This window comes from Prosopis cineraria, unplaced genomic scaffold (genome assembly GCF_029017545.1).
Source record: "Prosopis cineraria cultivar Desert tree isolate PC_DT_omini unplaced genomic scaffold, ASM2901754v1 PC1839, whole genome shotgun sequence".
NCBI lineage: Eukaryota > Viridiplantae > Streptophyta > Magnoliopsida > Fabales > Fabaceae > Prosopis > Prosopis cineraria.
In genome coordinates this window covers 1-27178 of record NW_026557164.1, presented here as the reverse complement: position 1 = coordinate 27178, position 27178 = coordinate 1, and the positions used below count along the sequence as shown (strand labels likewise).

Here is a 27178-nt window from a genome sequence, read left to right as displayed (position 1 = left end):
CTGATCAACGGCCCAGCATGAGCCACGTGGTCAAGATGATCGAGGAGATACGTGGGGTCGAGGTATCGCCGTGTCATGACACGTTCGACTCTGTGTCTGATTCGCCTTCCGTGTCTGAAGATGCTTCTTGAAGCTCTTCTTATTCAGAGCGGGAAAAAAAGTATTCAGGTTTTCCTTGAACCATCTTTTAAATATTTAGTTAGATTAATCGATTGTCGTGATTGTGATAATCAAATCGTTGCCAAATGAAAATTTGTGAAATTAGCACTATTTTTTTTTTTGCCCAAAAATTTGCACTAAAGTTAAAGTTGATATCTTTATTTCTCCTCGCGAAAGAAGGGTTGTCATGTGAGAACCGAAGACATTGATACAAAACAAAATGAGAAGGTGGAACAGAGTGTTACTCTTTCAATCAACAGAATGAAACTTTTCATTCTTACATACACTAACCAGAATAAAGTTTCTTTCTTTCTTTATTTGTTTTTTTGCCTTGGCGGTATAATCAGAATAAAGTTTTTGAGTGAGAAGGGTAAAGCAGTTTTGAATTATTCCTATTCTTTAGATTGATTGGCAAAGTTGCTAGCTTTAATATGAAGTTGCTTTTTTTTTTTTTCCCAATAAGAATTGGAAGAGATATTCCAAAATTAGAAGTCCTTGTTCTTTTCTTCCCCCGGTGAGAACCTGGTTCGGGGCTTGCCTCACTCGACTAAGAGGATTTAACGAGGTCCAAATTAATCTGGGTTGAGACATAACAAGAACGACAAGGAAGGGTGCTTCTAACCACTTACACTCCTGCATTTTTCAAACTCGAATTCAAGATCTCTAATTAAATTAGAGTATTTGAAGTCCTTATTTGACCTTGTGGTCTGAGGCATCAACTTTTCTGACATGTGCAATTTGGAGGACAAGAGGTTTCTGCGACCAGCGTCTTAGGCAGTGTTTCGGTTTCGGATAGTTTGGGACTTTAAAATGGCATGAGATGAAGGACGCTGACTAGATTTTAAAATGAGTAAAATAGTCCCAAATAGGGCAGAAATATCCGGCTACTCATTTAAACCTTTTTTAAAAAAAAAAAAGAGAAATTGATTTTAAAAGTTTAGCTACTTTTATATAAAAATGATTTTGAGCCTTAATTTTTTAAACCTTAGACTTGAATTACTCTTTTAAGTGCATACTTATTTTAATTCTAAAAAATAATTTTATATATTCAGATCTGAGCTACTCATTTAAACCCATATTTATTTTAATCTTAAAATAATATGATATTTTATAAATTTGGATTCCATTTAAATTTTAAAATATTTGTTTCTACTTTAAAATTATAATTTGTATTACTTATTTTGAATTTTTGAACATTTTTGGTTGTACTTCAAAACATAAATACATGATAATAATTTGGCCAAAAATATATATAATATAATAATAAAATATTAATTTTGAAAATAAAAATAAATTAAACAATGAAGACAAGCTTTTGAATAAAATTTCGAACATAATTAATAAGAATCGAGCTTGAAGAATTGATTAATTTTAAAATAATTGGGCTTTTAGGCTCAAGTTCATAATAGCCAAGCTCATGCACATTGCTTTCACTCATTTGTTGACTCTAAATTAGGATTACCTTTCAAGTTATTAGTGACTATCTTAAACCCAGTTCTTCTAAACTCCAATTTGGGGATGGAGAATGGAGGATTGGATCTCATACTGTAGCAACTATAGGATGGATGCTTACTCTACAAAAAGAATTGTGCCAACAGCCACCACAGTTTTCATGAAATAACATTTAAAATTTACAAAAGCCACGCTTTCCTAAAAGATGTGGCTATGTTTTACCACACGATTGATATAGCGACATTTGTTTATAAACTTTGGTAGAGGGTTTTGCCATGCTTTTAAATCATGGCTACTGAACTAACTAAACTATGCCTAGAAACAGGTTGGTTGTAGTGTTTATACCCACGTGGCAAAATCCTTATTGTTTATTAAATCAAGGGTTGAATAATTTGGTTGCAACCAAAATCAAAAAACACTAAATCTAATCTCTTAAATTAAGAGTGTTCACAAGATGAAACGAGACAAGGACACTTTTATCTTATGTCCTATCTCGTCTCATCTCATGAAAAATTAGGATAGGATCAAGTTTGAGATGTGCCTCCATCCCGATAAAAAAGACAATATGAGAGAAAATGCTTAAATAATAATATTCATTAAAATTTTAATCACAATAACTTATTAAATTTAAAACTAAAATAAGATGAGTGCATAAACCACAACAATTAAAGTTAAATATTGAATTACATCAATCACAACTATAAATGTACAACTTAAAATTAAATATACATGAGACATAATACATTATGATAATAATCACAAATGATCTCTAGGCTATAAGAGTAATAATAACAAACAAACTAAGCAAAACATCAATTTATTATTCTTTTTTCTTTATCTAAAATATGTTGAGCTAGTGATTCTTTTAAAATAAAGCAAAATACAATATAAATAAAAGTTATTAAATAGAGAGATATAAAAATAAGTTGTATTAATATAATTAATATATTGTAAAGAAGAAATTACCTTGTATTTCTTATTTTGTGTCATTAAATTTATTAATATAATTTTTTTAATTTTAAATAGGAATTGCATGTATTGAAATTATAATTAATATAAATATAACTTATACTCATGTAATTCATATTTTAATGTACATTTAAATAAAATAATATTATATATATATATAAAATATTGGGATAAGATGGGATAAGATGTCCCGAGGGCTATCCTATGTTCCATCTAGTCCTAAAGCCCCTTCCCATCCTGCAAAGTTGCACCCCTTTTTTTTAGCCAAGAAAAACTTACCTTGATATAATCGGGATGAAATCAGGTCGACCAAGATAAGTATAAAGGTTGAATACCCCTATCCTAAATAACATCGTGAATGTCTAGCTCATTTCTTCCCTATAATTTAAAACTTTCTTAAACAGTGCATGCCTATATTATTATGTTTATACATATGATATTTTCCATCCATCTTTCCAATAATGATCTTTGTATTATGATAGATATTTATATTATATATTATTTATGAATGGATTTAATATTATTATATTATTGTTTTTCCCCTTTATGCGTTGCTCAATATCATAGGAATGAGGAAGATTTTATATCAACTAGGCAAGGATTTGACAATGTAGACTGCAGAAGAACCATGAAAATTTTGGACTATAAGTTCGGAAATGAGCTAGACATTCACTATTTGATGTTATTTAAGAGAGCTGATAGATTTGGATTTAGTGTTTTCTGATTTGATTTCAACAAGATTATCCAAATCTTTGATTTAATGAACCGCATGAATTTTTCCTGTAGTTGCCATGGGCATGGGATCCAAATCTGGAGAATGGCATGGTCAAATATAAATAACATCATCAGAAAAACTTACCATAATCATTCCTTACTCCTTCTCACTCTTTCACTTCTTTCCACTCTAAGACTAAAACTGAAAAATATATAATTATAACTAATTTAAATCTACTATAATAATTATTAAATTATATTAAATTAAATCATTCATTCCCTCTAGTAAAACCTCCCACTCCCAGCAATGAAATGTTCGATTCCATCCCACCCCACTCCTTTCATTCCATCATCACCATTTCGTTCCTTTTCACATCTTATAATCTCTAAAGCATCAAGTTTTCTGTCAGATACATGCGGAGGGTGTTTGATTTATGAATTTTTATACGGAAATACGAAATCCGTTACAAGAACTCCAGACAGTAAGTATCAAGATAAGTAAATAATAATGCTTGTAAACCAGGGGGAAAAGAAAAAGATAAATCGAATAATCTCTCGAATAATCTTTTCATCAAGTTTTTCACATCTTGTATATATCATCACTTGAGTCTTCTCAAGGTACTTCTCCAGTCGAACTTATTCAGATCCGCACCTTCACTATCTGAGAAATGCAAAACCCTAGGAGCAATCGCCAGAAGCTTGGGCAAACTAGAAGGGCGAGAATTTCTAGCAAACAAAAACACACGTTGGTTTCTTTTACCCCCATATACTTGCACGTCTTGTTCCTCAACCTCTCCAACAACTCAGGAGTCACCTCACCGTTCAGAACTGGTTCGGATGGGGCCCACCCTTGGACCAGTCAACCCAGGTCAACGACCTGTTCGAGTTTCCCTCGTAGAACTTGATGCTCACGAACGTAGGCAAGTAATGCTCATCCGCATAACAGTCACCATGACAGTACTTCTGAACACAGGGAAGTACACTCTGTCGGAGACAACCTCGAGTGCGAGGTTTCTGTCCATTTCGAACCACTGTGAGCCCTTTTCGCCATTGTCGGAGGGACACTAGTGGGAGCATCCTGGGTTTGTAACGGCCACGACCAACCCAGCTAGGGTCGTCGTAGGCCATGACGTAGGTCTGCTTGGAGTTGATGAGGTAGGTGTAAACGGTGGAGAAGTTGAAGAGGGGGATGCAGGATTCCGACAAGAGGACGAATCTCTGGTTCGAGACGTCGAGGAGGGCGTTCGCCAACAGCCGTCGCTCCGCTTCGATCATGTCGACGTTGCCCCAGTGAACTTTCTGCATGATACGTGATGGACATGAAAGTGTTAGTCGGTGTTGATGGTGGCTGAGTTAGGTTGACCCAGTTTATTATTATTGGTAAACTAACTAATTATAAAGCAACATGTAGCTATGTGCCGGTCCCACAAAAACAAGTGAATTAATTATAATTTAATGTTTTTTTACTTTTTTGGTACAGCAGCTGCTTAAGAATTTTTCAGAAGCCATAAGCGAAGGAAATTGAAGTATCTCTTTCTTTGGTTGGTTCTGAGTTTTATTGTGCTTTGTTTTCTTATAGAAGCAAAATGCAAAAAGTGGCCATGAAGTATAACCTAGGAACATATGTCGGGAAGCATGTTGCTGAGAAGTTGAGAATGTTGAAAAAGCTGTTCTTTTGTGCCTCATGAGCTACCTACCAATGGCTTGGAGATATAAGTGGGACACACGGCTCTGTCTGAGTTAGATCTAATGAGAGTGGACATACCATGTGGGATAGGACCAGTTCATAAAAGATGAACGTGGTGATAAATGTGGCAGTTGTTTCAGTTCAAAAAGAGGATATGTATTTCTGATCTCCAAGTTTTTTCTGTTAGAACTCGGACGACCAAAATGGCACTTTCCTTATTAAAAAATCTTTCTAAGAATACCCTTTGTCTATTTACTATATTTCCCAAAAAGAGCTCTCTTTTAGACAAAAAAATTTCTCAAAAAGACTACGGGCAATTTGAAGGGTTAATTTCTTTACTGACTGCAATTTTGTGGACCCTATATGAATCAATTACTGACTCCCTCTGTTTTGTTTCTTGTTCTGTTTACATCCTCATCTTATCCTCTTGGTTATTCTTTTCCTCCTCTTCAACAGAGATTAGACCAACTATACATATGCATACAATGAAGCAAATGCATAGAGTATGTGAATTTGACTCAGACTAAAAGAATCATTGGAGTCACTTGGTATCATCTTTTATCATGTCATGATTCAGATTATGGTAAAGAAAGTCCAGATGACTGCCATTATTGATGATAGCTAGACACTAAATCTATGAACATGTGGGCATAGAAATGGAAAGCAGTTGATAAGCCTTCCTCTGTTTTGTTCTGTTTTCTTTACTCTCGTAGCCTCGTCATTGGTTTTCTCGTCCTCTGTTCCCTCGTATCATAGATTAAAACGAGTTGTATGCATACAAATAAGGAGACTTGAAAATAGCGACTTTTTAGTTGTTACCATCATTTTTGGGGCCCGAAAGAGCAAAACAAAGTAGAGTACATTTAAATATGATTGATAATTAAATAGAGTCCAAATCAATTTATTAACCATTTTATTTAAGTAGAGGAGAAACAAACTGACCTTGCTAGGAATTCTTCGGCCACGGAACACTGGGCTCTCTGGGTCAGATCCATTGTAAGATGGGTCTGAGTGAACATAGATTGAGTAATACCCTTCATGTCCTTTGAAGAACAAGTCCCACAAAGGAGCCAAACGCACAGGACCTTTCGTCAAGAACAAGAAGGCCACCTTAGCAACACGCTGGAAAGGGTACTCGGAGATCCTAGGAGACATCGAAGCTCTCCACAGAAGCTCCTTCTCGTCCATGTCGTGCATGACCACAGGAGGCTTAAGGTACTCCTTCATGTAACTACTGTTAGACTTAGAGGCAGGAACATCAGGCATCTCTGGTTTTGGTCTTTCAGATATTGGTGGGGGTCTGAATATTCTTGGTGATGACAATGAAGAGATCGAGAACTTGGTGAATTCGACACTAAAGTTGCAGTTCTGAAGGTAGAAGCTGATGATGATCCCTAGAGTTATCCCACAACCCAGAAGGATCAAGTTGGGAATAAGACGAACCAGGTGGCTTTGAACATTCAAAGGCTTTGGAACTGAGTTCGTTGGGTACTGATAGTTTTGGTTCTTCATTCTTTCTGGTTTATCTAGCAGAGGCTTCTAAAGATTATCTTATATACTCAAAGCCATAATAGATGAAAACAGAACCAATCTGTGAAACAAGGATTACCAACAGCTCAAACTGATATGATAGCAGATTCTTCAGAAAGATCAGACTTTAGCCAACACAGAACTGTGACATGTGTGTTTGTATTTTGGATACAAGAACACACAAACGCAAATAGTTAGGGAGGGATGTGAATATGCGTGTGTATTGCAACGCGCATTGGCTTATATATACATTCGTGATGAAATGAAGTTAGATTGTTGTTGTTGTTTTTGCCGAAACTTCAAAGAAAACGCATTGATTTGTTGTTGTTGTCGTCGTTGTGTTCCGGTGCCGTCTTGCTACCGGTGGTCCTGGTTGGAGGAATATCCAAACGACGTTGACGTTTTCTGTGGAGTTTTCAACCGTTGAAATTTATGTAACGACGACGACGAAATTACGAGAAGCCGCCAGCCTTCCACCTTCTTCGTCTTCTTAAAGACGTGTTTGGTTACTCCTTTTTCGTGCTCCTTCGTTTCAAGAATTCAATTCCTGGAGACAACTGGCATGTGCTAGAAAAATCCCATGCAGATGGAAGCACCCTGAAGAAGACTTTTTCGTCACAGGGTTCATTAATTTTCTACCAATAATCAAGAATAATAACATGTGGAAAATGATGTGAGTGATGGAATTGGTAGGTTCGGCTCAAGTAATTGACAATTGATGTTGAGAAATCTAAAACTGGAAATATTTATTTAAATATTTAAAAATTTTAACTTGTTTTAAAGGCCTTATAAAGATGATATTAATGTAGAGTCATTTTTCTAAATACTAATAAGCTGAAATGTAACAGCAAATTGTATGAGCAATAGCAGAGAAAGATATGTATTTATAATGTAAAGTTTCATATTTAGTTATTTGTTTTAATAAGAAAAGGTAATGTTATTGTACTCACACTTCCAGTTTAAAATTGTGTAAACAGTTAAAAAATTAATTTACATAATGAAGTATTTGTTCTTAGATAGTTCTTACTCTCAAGTTTATTTTTCTAATGTTTAGTTTCAAGAAAATATGTAATTAGGTTATAGAAGGTGTCTTCATGCATGAAAAAATTAAACCAAAATATATGATATTTTTTTGCTTTAAATAATGATTGTGTATATATTAAAATCATAAGAGAATTTATAGAAAATTTTAATTGCAAACCAAATACATTTTTTATTTCTATTTTATATATTTGAAAACAAATTTTATTCTTTTTAAAATTATAAATATTTACTAACTCAACTAGCATAAGAATTTTGTAACCTTTTTTTCCCTCTATAGTCTTAATCAATTATTAATGAATGATTAATAGCAAGAAGGGTCAACATTTGGGCCAACGAGAAGAAAACGAATGGCAGGGTCACCAAATAAGACAAAAGAAAAGGCTAAATCACAAGGTTTGTTGGTAATTAAAAAAAATGAGCTTAGCTTTTGTCGCTTAAATATTCTTAAATAGGAAAGTTCAGCTATTGGGTCGATTTCACTACACACGACAGTTATGAGGACTTACTTATAAAAATGTTTAAAAAAATATATAATAGTATATCATCAAAATTTCTTCTAACTGACAATTGCAATGAGCAACAACAAGGATAGGGAGGGGAAAAAAAATTCGAATTATATGTAGAGTGAATGTGTAATTTGACCATTTTAAGTCTTAAACTTTTAAAAAATACATTTTAAACTTTAAACAATTAAAGTTGAGATAATTTCACCCTACCATTAAATTTTAACAAACATTCGTTAGTTTTTTCAAAAATAAAGTTTAATATGCAATTTTCCTTAAATGAGAATAGAAGAAAGAGGGATGATAAAATTTGACAAAAATTACATATTAGACCCTAATTTTTAAAAAATTAACAGACATTTGTTCAAATTAATGGTGGGAGCAAATTTCCCTTAATTTTAATTGTTCAAAGTTTAGAATATATATTTTAAAAATTTAAAGTTCAAATTATTCATATACATATAATAAAAAGTTTAAATTATATATTAAGCTTTATATATGTGTATTAGTGTCATAGTGTGTGTGTACAATTTTTTTTTATTTTATTGACTGGAAACAAAAGAGAAGGTTGTTAAATTAGTTATTTAGATGTCTTTGTCAGGTGAACAAGTTGAGACAATAATAAAAAATACAAGACAAATTTCCGTTGCCACCTATGGCTATGAGGTTTGGTTTCTGGAATTAAAATGATATTATACTTGTCAATGATGGCTATTCTTTGTTTGTATTCGTTTTAGTATAAATCGAATATTTTTGTTGAATTGAATGATCATCCCGAGAGTTTCTATGTACAGAAAATATTGGTTGTTTATAATGCATTAACAATTATTTAGTCTCAAAATTGTCATTGACTTTTAAATTTGACTTCTTAAAGTTTATTTTAACCCTCATACACTATGTTCCAATCAAATAATATTTAACTTTAACTACTCAGTTGATGCATTAATATTTGAACTGGTACAAAATGACATCATTATAAACAAAATGCATATAATCAGTGAAAGAATATTTTTATAATAAAATAAATATTTTTTTCTAATGCACAAATATCTTTTTATTAAATAATCTTATTTGACACGCGATTATATATTAACTGTAAGCATTTCTTTCAAGATTTGGATTTTTGATAGTCACACTATGAATTATTAGCCTTCTTTTTTTTTTAACTAAACTCAAGCCTCATTGGTTAAAAAAGAAATATTTAGTCAAAGAAAATATACAGCCTATTCAAAAATATTCAAATTAAAGTATTGTTAAAGGATAATTTTTCTTGTTTAAAATCAAAAGATGTAATCTCCTTTTCTTATATCTAATGGCCTAATTAATCATATAACAAGTATAGATATGAATTAGATTTGAATAATACAACATCTTTATTTTTTTTTTATGGCTATTTAGTGTGTCCCCACTATTATTGAAGATATTTAGGCTTCTCACTGTCAATAACCAGGATTTAGCGGAAACAGGTTTGAAAATGAGAAGTCACAATAGATACATAGAAACATGCCATAATTTTACGCTATTCAACATGAGTGATGAATGTAAAAATCAAATACCTAAATTTGCCGGGTGAATTCAAATACAAGTGGTGGAGTAAAATATATAACTACATACATACGTACATACATACATACATATATCTTGAAATCTCAAAATAATAGTCATGTAATCTAATGACATATAAGCTTTTTTACAAATGAGAAGTCATGAGTTTAATCCCACTTATAATTATAATCACAAGCCGTTAGTGCCTCCTGCTATAATTAAAAATAAAATGCGGTCATCTGCTTAATTTCAACTTAATTAATTGATATTTTTGGGAGAATATATATATATATATACACAAATATTCATCCACGTGTTGGTATCTTTATACAGACATAATCATATTGGTATCCCACTAATCAAGCTATCATAGGAAATGGTAATCAATAATATTCCTATCACCCTACAATCTCTCCGATAATCATGCTATGAGAATATTTACGGTGATACTAAATCTCAACGAATTCTATTATTAACCAAGTTTAATTATTTAATTTGAAATAAAATGAATTATAATCTTTTTTTTTAAATTTAGCATGAATACTCAAACCATGTTTACTATAGATTTAAATTTAGTAAGTAGCCTAAATCCACTAACTTTAATTTAATTGAACGATTATGAGAAATTTTATCATATAATAATTAGAAAATACCAAATCTTAATTTTTTGGCTGGGACATCATATGTGATGAGCTCTTTAATCATGTGGATTGTTTTGAATTTTTTGGGAACAAATGTATAATCTTGATAATTTTCAAGCATCCATAAAATGTAATGGTTAAAATTTAAACACTCAATGATTGAGTGAACTTAGGTCATTCACAAAATATAAATCGTCTTTACTATTCACACGTCCTCCTTACCACCTAACCTACATTAATAAGGAATACTCTTAAACTTCCATCAATAAAAAAATGGTTAAGGTGCTTTGAAGAGAGGGAAGGATAACAAAGATTAATAAAAAAGAAAATTCATGAATAAAACTGGATGAAGGGAGTATTATTTACACATATTACCAGAAAATTTATCAATAAATTAAACTGGATATAAGTCAATAAATTTTACATGCGTGTTCAGCATTAATCCTTTCAATACACACAAGGTATAGGGTTTCAATTCTAAGCATTTCAAAAATTCTGCTATCCAGAATAGTTAGAGCAACAACATGAAAATATGGAAGAACAAGCTTTAAATGATGCAGATCAGAGTATTGGCACAATAATGTTGCTGAAATTGACGACTTTACCAAGATTATTATAGATCTGGAGACAACAAGGAGAAAATTAAACCTATGTAATGCTTGGCGTTTTCTTTCTGGCACATATATGCACTTTGTTTTCAAAAAAACTTGAATATTAGAGATCGTGCAAAGAAAAATATTATAAAGCTGAACAATGGTGTTATGTTGCTTAGCTGTCTCTTTGAATATATAACCAATAAGGCATGTCCTAAGGCAAAGGTTGGCATTATTAAAGCGGATAAACTTAGATTAGAGGTGGTTCTAAGCTGCTTTCTAAAAGAAGGATTTAATTTTTTTTTCCATAAGTGGTCCATTTCTAAAGCTTAAACCAAATTTTAGAACTGACATTGCCTAGCTTTTCTGATTTTAACTTGTTGGTTCTTACTGCAGCCACGAATTCAAATTTGATTGTTTGAAGCCAGAAAATGGTGAGCATCACATCTGGTTCCGCTGCGATTCCAAGTGAGCCAACTCCAAAGTGTTCTTTCTGGTTATCTGGAAGTGATCAGAGTTTTCCTTCGGCTCACGTGCCACTCTTCTCCAATTACAAGGCATTCGCACACTTGCACTTGAGGTGGTCGTTTGGAAGTTGATTGAAATTCAAGTCAATGCCATTGGAGCGCAATCTTTGGTGGCTGAATCAACCAAAACATATAGTTCAATTCCATGTGATTTAATTATTTCATTTTAATTTTAATTGTTTAACCTTTTTTTAATTTACACAAAACCCACTTCAATTCCATGTAATTTTCTAGCACACCAAACAAACTTTTAAAGCCCAATTTTAATTTAATTTTATTTTCACTTTCATTTTTATTTTCATTTTCACTTCCTTAAAAATTAGTTCTTTTGTACCAAATGAGGTAATAAGTGTTTTTTTGTTAAAGATAATATTATTTAAAACACTTTCAGACATTAAATATAAACATTTTTCTCACTAAAAATTTAAATCCTAGTTTATCTTATCATAAGAGACCAATCTTTTTTTCTAAATCCAAGTCCCATTGGTGTTTTATAGCTTTTTCCCAAGGTTGATATAGCCAAGCACAATGTCAAGGAAGCTATTGGGCTATTGAGGGAGGAAGAGTACGTGAGGTCACAGCTTGATTTGATAGATCTGCAAGCTGCTCATTTCTCATATTTCCTTTACTTTCTCTACCATGATTTTTATTAACTAATGTTATGAAAACCAAATTAATTATTAAATTAATTAAGGTACTAATTCATAATTTAATAATTGAATTATTTAAATTTTAAATATCATATATTTAAAGTAAAAATAATAATCATATAATATAGTAGCAAAAATAAATGTTTAAATTCAAACTAAATAATATAAGATAAAAATATATAATATCCATCAATGCTCCATCATTTTCATTTAAAATATATATACTCATTTCATAATTTATAATTTATATATTTAAAATATATACATATATACATAATTCATACATATTTCTTATATTTTTTATTTCATAATACTTATTAGCTATAAATATATATAAATTATAGTTGAGAAATTTGAAATAAAAAAATTAAAAAAAATAACATGTCTAGTTCAACCAATTTTGGCTGGTTTGAAGCCAGTTTAACCATCCTTGAGTTTTCAAAATTACTGATTTCATACAATGATTAGACTAGACTTGGGACCAACTGGTTCAATTTGATTTTCATAACATTGCTATCAACCCTGCCTTCTCAATCTTCTTTATTCACTAGTATTCATTATCAAGATTGTTTAAAACTATTATTTAATATTTAATTTGCACAAAAAATATTGGATTTCAAACCATACTATCAAGTACCAAATGGCTGTAGTAATTAATTAATCCCATGCATTGCCTAGAGATTATGGCCAAATTAAACAGTATAAATTATTTGACAAAGACTTGTGACGCGGAATAAAGCGATGCATAATCATGTCATGACAAATCAACAAGGTATTAAAAATCAGACCGATCATTGAACCAGTTGAAGCAGTGATTCATGGGTTAGTGGTTCAATCGAGAGTCAGACCGGAGTCAAACCGGTCATAATTAAAATAATAAAATTTAATTAAATTATACAAAAATATTTTTATTTGACTATAAAAAATATTTAAATAAAAAAGATATCAATCATCAAAATATTATATAAATTAAAAATACTATTTTTTAAAAAATAAAACATTTTATAAGATGAAATGTATAAAATGTATAACCAGAATTTAAAAGTAATTTTTATATTTTACTTAACATCATTTAAAAAATTATAATAAAATGAAAATATAAAGATTAAATATTTAAATATATATATATATATATCAAATGGTAGAAAAAGTTGCGGTCACCAAGTTATATTCAAAAATAGGGATAATAATAATAATAATATTTTAAATGTTTTTTATTTTACGTAATTAAATTAATAATTATTGATATTAAAATTTTAAAAGCACCAAGTCCCAAGAAAAGTGGAGGAAGCGTGACGCAATGAGATTAGGAGTCAGTAAATAGTGTAGGCTTGGTTCTGTTCAATCATTACATCAATGCAAATGGTGCAGGCACTTTTTAAAAAAAAATTAAATGAAGCCTGAAACTTCTCTTCTCCCCATCTTTTTCCTCTGTCGTCTGTGTGCGCTGTGAAACTTTCATCCTCCTTAAAAATATATTGCAGCGGAAATCACAGATGGGAGAGGTTGAACGGCTTTGGTATACGATTTCTTTACTATTTCTTTCTTCATCATTTTTTTCCCTGAATCTTCTCATCTTTTCTTTTCTTTTTTTCCCTTCCTTCTTCTTCATCCCTCATCTTCTATTCATCCATATTCTTCGTCTCTTTCTTCTGATGGCTGGTTTTTTTCATTTTAATTTTGTTTCCTGCAACCCGGTGACCCGATTAACCCAGCGGGTTGGCCGGTTTTTTTCGAGTTAATCCCGAGTTAACCGAGTTACACCGAGTTACTGTGCTTCTGATTTACTTTTTCAACCGGACCGGCGGCCGGTCCGGTCCGGGTTTAAATACCATGTAAATCAAAGTTTGTTGATATAAGGCAGAAAAATAAGTACGTTAATATCATAAAGCAGTCATCGGAAATGCAGGGGTGCAGTGAAGAGGTAGTTTGCAAGTTGGGTTAAATCACTTGATTGTCGTGAACGCGACCTGTTTGTTTTGCAATTGATTGACATTTTCCAGAGGTGGATGATCTTACAACGTATTTCTTTATATTTTTTGATAAACTGTTTCAACGAAATTAAGGATTTCCAGAGACCTGAGTGATGAGGCCAAAGTTTTTCATGAAGCTTAAGATACTTAACTTTAATCTAATCTAAGTAGTTCCAGTTTCGATGTCGTACAGTTAACATATCAGGAAGAATTTGTTGCTCGATCAAAACGGAAGATAATCTATCTAAAGCACAAGAATTCAATCGGTGCAAAACTTTCTCTATTGTCCTGCACGTGATTTATTTCACTCCATATATAATGCCTTCGTAACTCTGAATTCCTATTTTATGAGGAAGCATACTATTGGATGACATTAAATTAAAAGCAAAGAAAGACAACCACCATTGAACCAGATGTTGGATACATCGTATGAAAAACTATACTACAAAATTATTTTTATATATATTTTTTTGGCATCAGGCAATGGAAAGAATGAGAGAAACGATACCAAATGCGCTATCAGTTCCAACGGAGGATGGATGGCACTTGGCATCTGTTGAACTGATATAAAGGAGAATTTAAGCAATCAGAGAACGGGGTGATCGCCACTTACCGTGTAACCATCCTTAAAAAACGTGGGACGATTAGATAAAAAATGCTACAGAGCAATCTTTTCCCTTTCCGTTCCGATTGAAGAGCCATGAACACACGGAGAGTCAACTTGTGGCAGAGTTCTCCTGAGCCATAATGACCTAGAGGTAGAGCAGATGATTGCTTGAGCCAACCTTAAATCACCCTTGTATTGTAAGACCCGCATAACCCACACTTATGGTACAGCCAATGGAATGGTGCACTCCCCTTCTTATCGCAATCATTACATAGTATATCCTGGCAAAACAAGATCAGATCTACCAAATTGATTTCCATCCATCCTTAAACGGAACCAATAAATTGATCCTCTACATTTCTCTCTTTCTCGCACTTCATCTGACTTGGACACGTTTGATTTTGATTTAAAGGTATTAATTAGTATCTTCTGATTTATACGATCATTAACTAACTAACAAACAAAGTTTTCAATAATCTTTACAAGGGTGCTAGAGATATTTTCTAACAAAACTATAAATAGGATTATTCACCAAGGCCAGATTTCAGCTCTTCCGCTAAATTTCTCGTATCTTTGGAAAACATGTTCAAATGCCAAAAGTACCATGGTTGTCTACCTTATAATGTTCGACCAAAAAAAAAAAGTCTACCTTATAATGGCTGGCTGCCTGGCTGTGAAAACTACCATGAGAACATAGTTTGGGAATCTAAACACTCTTTCTAAGAAGGATATGACTTAGAATTAAATTTAACCCACATGCTCACAATCCGGCAAGAAAATATAAAAACCTTGACAGTTGATGGTAACGGCTCGTAATCTTAAGCTGGGTTGATTGTAATTTTTCAATAAAAAAATAGCTAGTGTAGCCTTTGAAAGGTTAAGGTAGCTTACGTGGTTCTTTGGGACTGACATTAGTTTTGATATATCTTACCTGATGACGATTCCGATATTCCTCAGGGAGTTCCTCAGAAGCCAACAGAGCATCAAGCATGCCAAAATAAACCTACAAATGATCAATGAAGCAAAACAAAGTTTAAAAGTCACTTTTGTTGAGAGACAATGAACAAAATCTTCCTCAAAAGGTTGCAGGAAGGTGAAAACATGCTTCATATTCGGCATCTTGCTTTCAAGTTAAAATTCAAACATAAATACATAATGAGGAAAAAGTACGTATTTTCTGATGAATAATAATTGTCTCTTAAAGGTTTCCTGTCAGATTAAATACATTTTAACATCATGTTTTTACTTATGGTTTCTGTTAATACAATTTTGCAATCCTTGTACAACTCTGCTTAGTTGAGTAAACATCCCATGTAGATTGTAGAGTGTAATGTGATTGTTGTCTACACAATACAGAACATCCATCAAGTGAAATTCTCATCAAGGAATTGCTATCATCCAAATGATTCTGATGCTCATGGTTAAAATGTCAGCTACATGGACAGATAAGAATGATTGAATAAAAAATTTTAATGGGATGTGAAGGGGAAGGGATTACCATATTATATCGATGCCGCAAAAAATAACGACATATATAATTGCATTATGAAGTTTTATATAAAAGATGGTGTATCTCATACCGCCATATCTCCCAAAGATTTACGACAAATTGGACAGGTGTAGTGACTACAAGTATATGCCTGCAAAGAGGGGGGAACAACTGCAGAATTTATCATGTCTATACACAAAATTGCATTCTACAATCTGAAAAGAAAAGAAGCAAAAGAGGATAATGACCTGAAAGCAAGTGGAATGCATGAAATGTCCACAAGGAAGAGCTCTGACAGATGTACTAGATGTGAACAAAAAATCACAGCAGATAGGGCAGTTTGTTTCTAAGCTTTTTTCCTGGCACTTGTGATCAACTAATTTCATTGACAAGCAACAATTACACTGCATGCAATGGAAAGAATCAACACCAAGTCCTTTCCCCAGACGGCATATATTGCAGAAAGGGCAATGGTAAACTGTCCTGTAAAAATCATTATTTTTATCAGTATCACAAATGATTCAAGACCATCAATAAAGAATTGAACTCAGTTCTGAAATTATGAGAGAATTCAGGATGAATATAGGACTTTAATCCAATTTAACAAAAAGAACAAATTTTACTATCTTCAGTTCAAGGTTCTGTAATTTACATGAGACCTGTAAATCATAAAACCACAGAATTTGCAACAAGCTTGACATATACAAAACATAGAAACAAGCAACATGATGAAGTTGTTATATGAAAATGGTTTCAGAGGTAAATCAATCATCTCACTTTTAAGGTTACTGGGTTCTATCACTGAACATTTTAAGAGGAGAGAAGAGAGAAAGGTATTATAAAATCATATACCTTTCGTCATCAAAAAACTTGCAAATACTACAGTAGTACTTTGCCATTGACAGACCACCACAAGAAGATGTTGCACAAACTGGTCCAATTGGCTGTAATTGCAGGCAGCGCATGCACATCATCTCAGCTGTAGCCTTCCTACAAGCACATTACTATATAGTTTATATATGGTAAAAGATTAGGTCAAAAAGAAATTTTACATGCAGAAAATTACCTATCCATGGAATGGTCACTGACTTTGTCATGGCAGAACCTGCAGGAGAATAGCTTTCCACAGCAAGCAGCAAGAAGTTTACAATTTCTTCTGTAATGCTCACAACCAAAGATTTTTTTCTCTGGATCATGATAGGAAGGTAATCTTTCAAGTACATCTTCTCCATTTCCAAATTCATCTGCTGTTGCTTTAGATGACTTCTGCTGAGAAGCTATCCAGCGACTAAGGAAGCCAAATAATAGATTAAAAACAACGAAATGGAACTTGGAGGTTTATAAAACATTAAAGAAGAAACAGACCTAGTCAATAGATTTTGAATAAGATAGGATTTCCTTCTTGGATCAAGAGTTGAATCTTGAGAAACTTTTCTAATTTCTGATTCTAGTTCATTCTGGTTCATCCTGAATATATCTTTCCACCCGGGCCTGAAAGCTTGAAAGCTATGATCCAAATTTCCAAAGGCGTCAGCACCTAAATTATTAAAAAGTCAAGTACATTAGAAAGTATCCAAACATATAATAACATTTTAAGTTTGATCTTGAAAAAAATACAACAGGGGATTCGCTGAAGAGATCACAAATACTGGAAATAGCAGCTAACCTAGTGAAACATGGTCACTGGGTGTAGTTGTGTTTGAAAATGAAGCAGGTCCTTCCCACCATTCATTAAGCCACTCATTGAACATGGTGTTTTTTGTAGCCTGCTTCCATGTGTCCATCATTTTGTTTTGCTCCTCTTGTGTGAGAGCAGAAGTTACCCATGGCAGCATTGATTGAAGAACCTCTGCCCCAGTAGTACCAATTATACAACCAACAATTTTATCCTGTTCTTCTACAGAGAAATGCACGTCAAATAGCGGCCATAGTTCAAGTTCCTCACGGAAGATATGTTGATCTAGCGTTACTCTAATGGATTTGCACATGCCCTGAATCTTTGTAACTAACTCATTGTACTTCTGTATGGCATCAGAGCAATCAGAATAATCAGCGCAGAAGCTGGTAAAATGATCAGATGAATTCTTATTATTCAAGGATTCATGTAAGTGACAAAGCTCTGACAGTCCAGATGAAATATCAACAAATAATTTCTCTTCCTGCTGATGGTCCAAAGTGTAGGAATGACTCACATTGTGAAGATTTTCTTTTGATTCTAATGCCGGAAATACTATATCATCCTCTGCATTGCTATGAGCTCTGTACAAACCCCACAATAAGCGAAATCTACCAGTGAACTTCCTCAGGAAATTTTCATCACAATCAAACAGTTTTCCAGATTCAACATCTATATACTCCAAGTCTTTACATATGGCTTTATGAAATTTAAATATGTTATCAATAGGGCGTGTTTTGAACCCATTGTCAGAAGAACCAACATCTGTTTCCCAGACAAACAGACTAGAGTTAAGTGAAGGCACAGAGCAATCAGATAAGGATCGCAGAGATTTTGTAGAGACTAATGAAGATGCTCCCAGATGACTTGCATTTACCCCTAATCCAGGGACACAGCAAGTCTGATTATCAGGTAAGTTAAAAGATTCTCTAAGTCCAGTGCAGGAAGAAACACCATTCCCATCCCCCAGTTTTGGCTTTCCACATTTGACTGGTCCGCTACTTCCATATACATTGTCTTGTTGAATGGATGAGTATTTTGTCTCGGGACTGAACGAAGGTGCACATATGCAGAATGATGGGCTAGTATTCTCTATCTCCGATAGTTTCCTGGCAGAACACAAACCTGTTTTACTTGAGAAGGAACTATTGTTTCTGGATTTTCTTTTGCATGCCCAACCAGAAAACAGTGTTATTAATGCATAATCTGTTGTAGGGGCTGCATCAAATAAAAATTAAAGTTAGAAACAGAAGGGAAACTTGAACACATTATTTGAGGAGGGGAAACACTACACCTGCCATATACATATTCAGTAGAAATAACTTTGCTTCATCTTCACTAAGAAATCCAACGAGCCACGGGATTACAGATTCAATCAATTTCAAAGGCATTAAGCGCAAACTTTCATAAAGTAATTCTCGTTGTCTTTGGGGGGTAAAATGTTTTCGTGCAAGTGGTAGAACCTATCAATATGAGATGTTGTTAGAGAGATCATAATGACAGCAAGATATGCCCAATCACAATGCTAATGTCTTGATGCTGCACTGAATCACATAAATAAAGTTCTAGTGAAAGCATCCTGGGTCTTTAGACAGAAAGACATCAAAGCGCGGAAAAGGTTTGGTTGATTTAGACCCCATTCCAATAGCAGGCAGAATTCTTGGTCACTTTTAAAAGTTAAAACAGAGATGAGTTCACCTGAGCTTCCTCATTGTCAAAGTGCTTCAGTATGGTGTCCTTTATTTGTTCAGTGTGAGACCTCAACTTCATGTAATCTTCAGTAGATGATGAGTTGACTTCAGCATTCTGAATTCCTTCCATCAGGGATCTAAGCTTGTCAAACTGAAGTTCCTCATCGGCATGCTCATCGAGAAAAGAAACCTCTGCATCTATAGCAGGGAATATAACTTTGTCCTCAGCAATGCTGCAGCCAAAAAAATGAGAACCTCACATATTATGTCCAATGAAAAAAAGGATATATGATATCATATTGGTGTTCATCATTCTCTCTCTCTCTCTCACTGCTTTTTTTTTTTTTGTCTTTTCGATCTTTTTTCCCCTTTTGTTACAAGAGCCTCATTGTTAGACTGGACTTTCTTTAGAAGATGGGAACTTCACCAAAGTGAGCTAGGGAGGGCAAAGAAACCCTGAAGGTCACATTATTTCCATACTGAATAATCCAAACCATGTAATAGGGACGGGTTAGGGGTATGACTTCTCTATGACTTCAATAAATAAGCAGGAAATTATTTCCTGTGACTCACACAGTCACACTCTTTGTATACAGTCTGAAACATCATTTAATGCAATTCAAAAGGCCGCCAGACCATGAACCTTCTCACAACAGAAATTATAATAAAGAGGATAAAGATCACACCTATGAAAGATGCAGACTTCAGTAATAAACTGCAACCTCCCATTAAATGCAGACAAATCAGAAAATTTTCCAGAACGTTGTATCTTCCTAACAGCCTCAGTTAAATCAATCATCTCTTGTTTTATAGCCTTATGCCAAAGTAATATTTCATCTATAGGGCATGATGAAGAAGAACTGGTATCGTCAATGCTTAGCTCCGTCCATTTCCTTTTTCCACTTTCGGAAGGTTCACAACCACAATACACCTTTTCAGAACAACTGATTAAGTCATACGTCCCAACATTATCACAACGAGCCTTGGCATCATTTGTGCAGCTTCTACATTTAATCTTTACCCCTTCCACCCATCCAAAAACAACCTTGACAATCAGAAAATTCAAGCTGAAACACTATTCTGATTTGATCATTATGCAACAGCGTTTAATCAAATAACAATTACCTGTTGAAGAAGCTTCTCTTCAGGGATTATTGAGCACAAGCACTTAAGCATATCCTGATGTTCATCAGATGATACATACAAGGCAAGCCAGGGAAGAAATTCTGCCATCATTTTAACTGGCAAGCTGCAAAGAAATTGCCACACCAGTGATGCCTGCTCTTTAAATGAAAAGTTCTCAATAACCAAGGGGAAGACCTGCCCAAAGCAATGACTTGATATTGATTTTTGTAGAAGTTGGTATCAAAAACTCTACACTAATATATACCATAAATATTAAAGGATATCCACATATATCATATCTGGAAAGGCATACTTTCCATAACAGCATCAATTCGATTTTTCGTGCATAGAGAAAATTTACATGGGTTAGTTTGTAACTAAAATATCTCTATTCAACTGCTGAAGCCAAAAAGGTCGTCAAAAGAAAAGAACTGCTTCTACTGAAGATTCTTCAATTGTTTAAACTTTACTATGTGTTTGGTTATATTCAGGCAAAACAAAACACTTAAATGAAGGCAGGAGACAGGAAAAGGTCAATTCAAGACATTATGCAAAGAATATCCTTGAAAGTTGAATAGAATATTCAAATTTACCCACTAACACTGAAAATCTGGTAAAACAAGGAATGAACGATGCCACTAGAATCATCATATATTTACCTGCTCCTCTTCCTTAAACATATGCTGGCTAATTGATGTTCGAAGGGCACCAGTACAAGAAGCTAATTCTCTACGGTAGCCCTCATACTCTAGCAAATTAGAATTTAGCAGCTTGAACAATTGATCAAATAGAAGACCCTCTCCCTCATGCTCCAAGAAATATGTGCGCGCAACATTCTTCACACGTATATCTAATGCAGGAAATATGACCTGTGAATTCAAAGTAGACATGATAGAAAATTGGATGAATCATATGTAATTATACTCAAAATTGAAGAGTGCCAGATTTTAGTAAGTCATGACGTAATAATGTAATGTGAATTTGTAGCTGCAATTAGGATCTGAAGTATCAGCGATCACATCAAAATGACGGTTTTTCCTCAAGTACATAGCACGTGAGTCGAAGTTAAACTTCATTTTAAGCGTTCAAACTTGCACTCATCTGATATCCAATTAAAGACTCTCCATAGCATCCTTATCATTTTTTGTCTGCTTCTTTTCCTTTAAAATTGAGCTGCATTCAAAATGCTAACACTGAAATTAATATCATAGAGTATTCAGGTCTTTCCTTTTTGGTTGTTCAATTCAAAAATATTATGGCCTCCCATTAACACGATGTTACTGCAAACTACTTTAACACGTACAGGCAGATAAATGAAAAACGCATCAAGGAGAGGATAGGTCCTACTAACATTACTCATAGGAACCATAAAAATATTTGGAGTGTTTCACATAAGATAAGATTTAAATGAAACAGAGAAGCAATCTACCAGACTCTCTCAGAAAGCTGACTTTCGATCCACACTATGAGTCTATATTGTTTACAGTGGCATTGTAGTAACCATGATATCGCAACACGCAAGATACAGGCAAGTTATCAACGGTCCAATTTGATGGCTAAGACGGTTTAAAAAGCAGAGGATGAAGAAGAAGAATCCTTAGTGCTGTATTTTTTTTTTAAAACAACAAAAAAGTAAATATCGATCATTCAATGGTGGATAACTCAATATTTTTTTTACCAAAGGCACCAGTCTCAGTCTTGAAAAAGAAAAAAAAAAAGAAAGAAAAAGAAGAATCCCATCAACTCCACTAACCAACGCACCTCATCCTCCGCATTACAATGATGCTTATAGACGGTACGAAGAAAGTGACAGCGGTCGAACAAGGGTTTGATATTCAGATGCTGCAGCTTGCTGGTTAGTGGCAAAATCCAAGGCGGCTCGATGGAGGCTATCGAGCTCAGAGCGAATAGCTTTATGAAAGAAAGAGAATATCAGAATCGGCGATTTGAGGGGCGAGTTCTTTAGGCAAGTCTTGGAAGGTGAAGAATCAACTGCGTTCACAGTGCCATTTATTATAGCCAGAGCTCCGTCTGGCATCGCCATTATCGCCTAAAAATTTCAGGCGTCCAAAAACCTCCAAAATTTTCCGAGATTTCGTTGAAACTGTTTCGGCGTCTCTGCAAGTATTCTCCAATCTCTCTCTTCTTTGAGCTTTTCTCCTCTCCAACTTTACTGTGAGCTTTCTGTAGCTGTGAGGACAGAAGAGCGTCGAGAAAAGCACGAATGAGTGGCTTCGCTGTCGTGTGGTCGATAAAAGAGGGCGAACATTATATAGTTGGCTCACGTGGCTCCACTCCTCCACGTGAACTAATTTTCACCTTCTGCTTCCGAGAAAATGCCAAATGCCATTAGAACTCTTCACTCGAGACGGATTTTCTGATCCTACCTAATTACTCACCATGGTTATTCTCACACTTTTTTTATAAATTATTTCTACCCTTCTCATTAATATTAATATAAAAAATACAAAATTACAAAATATATAAATATATAAAATTTTAAATATACCTCTACATAAAAAGTTTATAAAATAATATCATATTTTATATCATAAAAATAATTTTAAAAATATTTTTAAATATTATTTAAAAAATTACACTTTAATTTATAAATAAGATTAAATAGATCTTTTAAAATATAACTTATAAATAAGGCTAAAAAAAAGTATTTATCTATTTTACCTAATTACTCATAAATTTGAATAATAAACATTTATCTCTATTAATAAATACTCTTTTAAATATATAATTAAATGATTAAAATATATAACAAAATTATAATTTAATTTAAATATGTTTTAAATTTAAATTATTAAAATTAAAATCATTTTGATTAATTATCATACTCAACAAAAATTTAAAAATATGGCAACTTAGAACTTGTTTGGCTTCTATTTTTTTAAAATAATTTTTTATTTTAAAAAAATTCATTTAAATAAGTGTTTTGAACTTAATTTTTTTTCAAAGTTATTTTATTTTTATTTCAAAAATAGAAATATTTTAAATTTATTTTGATTTTTTTTATTTTTAAAATATATTACATTTAATTATTAAAAATTATAATTATCTTAAATGATGACTATCATAACTCATCATCATTGGTCATCAGTAATCATTACTATAGGTTAATTTTTTAATTCTAAATTAACATAATCCAACAAATTTTCTTTTTGTTTTGTTACAATTTTTAAAACAAAAAATGAGAATACAAACAAACAAGCTCTTATTTTTGTATTTCTTGTCTTCTCTATTGATATCAGTTTTTTTAATTTAATTTTTTTTAAAACAGGCTCTACAGCTTTTATGAATTGAATTCTACACCATGTACACTTAAGTCAATCAATTCAATAAAAAAACTTGGCAAGTTTAACCAAGTCAAGTTTGATAGAATTTAAATCTAATTTAAATTTATGATCGAGTTAACATGATCTTGTAAATTAAAATTGCAAAAAAAAAAAAGTTACAGTGCGAACTTGCAAACTTGACAACAGTGCGCGTGACCATTAATTTATTTATATTAAAAAATAAGTATAAATAATTAATATATAGAAATGGAAAAATAATTTATTATTATTACATAAAAAATCACTGCAATACAATAAACTAAGCAATCTTATTAGTCTATATTTGCGGAGAGAGAAAACCAAATTTAGTCTGACCCTTCACTCGTTGTTGGAAAAAGTCTATCATATTGGCATACCAAAGAGTTACGTACCATGTTTTCGTTTGTTTTATATTAAAACGTTTTAAATTTTTGATCTCTATCACATCTATCTCACCCTATCTTTATTACTTGAGTCAGCATTAGATGGCTAATACCACGTTTCTTATTCTACTCTATCTTCTAATCACAAAGAAAAGGTTACCAAGGCAACTAATTTTACTGTTCTTGTATCGAAGCCAATTAAAAAACAAATTTATTTGGATTTGTGCAATAAATATTAAACTTCCATTACATATTCTTGCAGTTAAGCCTATACTATTATTATCCTCGTAGATTATTGATTACTGAATATTGATATCGAGGCTACTACGTTATGTGATTGTGTCACGTTAATATTAGAAACCCAGCCTCCTATAATTTAAACAAGAAAATTATATATCTTTGAGAAAGTATAATAAGTATTTGAGCCAAGTGACTCCTTTTTAAAAAAAAAAAAAAAAAACTATTCTTCATTGCGCATAAATAAAAAGGAAGAAAATATTTGTTTAATTTTTTTCTTAAATATTGTATATCAACATGGACAGACTACCAATAAAATAGGATGACAGGAGGGAGATGTGATCATTATTGCTGTCCTTTACATTTAATATATAATATAATATAATGTATGTGAAAACATATAAAATGTCTCAGAACAATAATTATTATACAAAACTAATATTTTTTTAACTTATATATATTTAATAAATTATTATTAAATACAACGATCAGTGATATTCATATCAAAGAATGTGGTGGGAGAACAAAGAGAAGCATGGGAAGGGTGGAGGACACGTGTACAGCACGTGCGAGACAGTATCCAATTGTGGTCGTGCCATCCCACTGTGCCACTGCCCGCGATGTCCACTAAGCCTCCTTGCTATGATGTGTCAGGAATAAAATATTAAAATTATTTTTGTTGATGATGTGTCAGGAATCTCCTTGATATGCATCATAATATTTAAATCCGATAACTCCATGGGTTAAAACTAATAAATCCTTGATCTAAGTATCTTAAGAGATTATTTATCAAAATGTTTTCTTCAAAACTGGTTTAATATTAATAGTAATTCAATTGCAGTTTTTAACTTTTAATTTTTAAACCAATATATTAATTAATTCAATAATCAGTTTAATTTTTAAAATCTTAGCATGCATAACACCAAATTTGTAGAAATTTGGCCCCCAAAAAAAATGAAGTAGAAATATATATTTTCTCTATATTCACTCACGAGTTCCTGAGCAGCCCTTTCTAATAACTTAGTGAACTAGAGCTGGTAATTTCACTTCTAAAAAATTTATTATTTTTGAAGGTCATTAATGTCAAAATATGTGTAATTGACGATCAATATTAGTCTTATCAATGCCATCATTAGGAAGTGATGAATAAAATATTGTTAAAAATAATAGTATTGACAACAAGTGGTTATGAATAAAAAAATTTATATATTTTTTTACAATCATTAATTGTCAAAAATTCTCATACCAAATTAGTATTCAATTTTTAACAGCCATTAATAATGATGATTATAAAATACTTTTGACACCTGTAAATGAAGTCGTTCAACAACTTTGACTGTCAAAATACATAAATAGTAAACTTAATCTTTTTTACCAATTGTAATATTTAATCAAAATATGTTTAATATTATTCTATATATCAATAGTTTCTTGGTTAAAAATTATATTATGAGTTAGCATATGCATATGGATATACAAGTATTTATTCTAAAAAAGAATATACTCTCTTCATTTAAAAATATAAGGCATTTTTTAAAAGGTTAAATATTTAAAAATGTAAGATATTTTTAGTCTTTAATGTATAATTATTTTTTTTTTAAGTATTCTATTAAATAAATCACTTTATATTTATTTCAAGATGAGACACTCTATTAAATGAGAATAAATATGAAAGATAGGGTTAATTTAAAAATAATAACTACTTTATGGGGATACAATTGAATAAAAATGCCTTATTTTTTTAATGTAGAGGGTATCTAATTGAGTTCATTGTTTATATATTTGTATAAACTTAACCCAATAAATAATAAGTATATAAACAATAATTGTTTCAAGTATCGCAATGTTGTAATGTTCATTAAAAATATAAGACATTTTAAACTACAACATATTTAAAGTCTGCAAAATTTATCTCTAAGTTAAGAGATTTTCCATGCATAGGATCTCAAGCATTTCCATGAAGCTCACCACTTACCTTATGCAAAATAATACACATTAAATTTTTTTTAAACACAATGAAAAATGAATCAATATCTCAAAATCAAGAAGAAAAATAACTAACATTACATCGTATACTTTCTTTTTCTTTTTTTTGGTGAATCATTACATCGTATATCTTCAAATCATAACAACTATGTTAAGATCTATAAGCCTTTCAAATTGGACCAAGTAGCCTGCAGTATAAATGCATTTTTATCCTTTCAAGTTTCACGTTGTCACGATGAAAAGTGATAAACCATTTGGGGCGGAAGTGGGTAGACAAATTTTATCTATAAGATTGTAGGCAATTAAAAAATTAGAATGTATTAAAAATGTTTTGAGTCACATCAAAAGATACTCCAAATAAACAAATCCTCCGTAATGAACAAGTCAGAACTAAAAAACATAAATTTGTAATAAATACTCTCTCTATTTAAAAAATAAAATATTTTTTATTAAATTTTATTTTAATAAAATAATTATTTATTTTTAAATTAATTCTATCTTTTTTATTTATTTTTATTAAATATTTTATAATAAATATAAAGTCAATAATTAATAGGAGTACTTTTTAAAGAAATAATAATTATACCTCAAAAAATTAAAAATATTTTATATTTTTTAATATTCAACTCTCCAAAAAATACTTTATATTTTTTAACAGAAGAAGTAGAGAGAAAG

General features: G+C 32.0%; 1 protein-coding gene and 1 pseudogene across 1 annotated transcript; both read right to left on the bottom strand.

Moving 5' to 3' along the window:
- Positions 1–3893: 3893 nt before the first annotated feature.
- LOC129300989 (glycosyltransferase BC10-like) lies at positions 3894–6728 on the bottom strand (annotated as a pseudogene).
- Positions 6729–14365: 7637 nt separating this feature from the next.
- On the bottom strand, positions 14366–22799 carry LOC129300990 (zinc finger protein BRUTUS-like). The gene is given in 15 exon segments (XM_054939576.1): positions 14366–14875; positions 15526–15597; positions 16175–16234; positions 16332–16566; positions 16936–17073; positions 17150–17371; positions 17449–17620; positions 17750–18976; positions 19053–19221; positions 19457–19682; positions 20136–20494; positions 20575–20769; positions 21234–21443; positions 22336–22428; positions 22430–22799. Coding segments are annotated over 15 exon segments (3669 nt in total). The 5' UTR covers positions 22619–22799; the 3' UTR covers positions 14366–14773.
- Positions 22800–27178: the final 4379 nt, after the last annotated feature.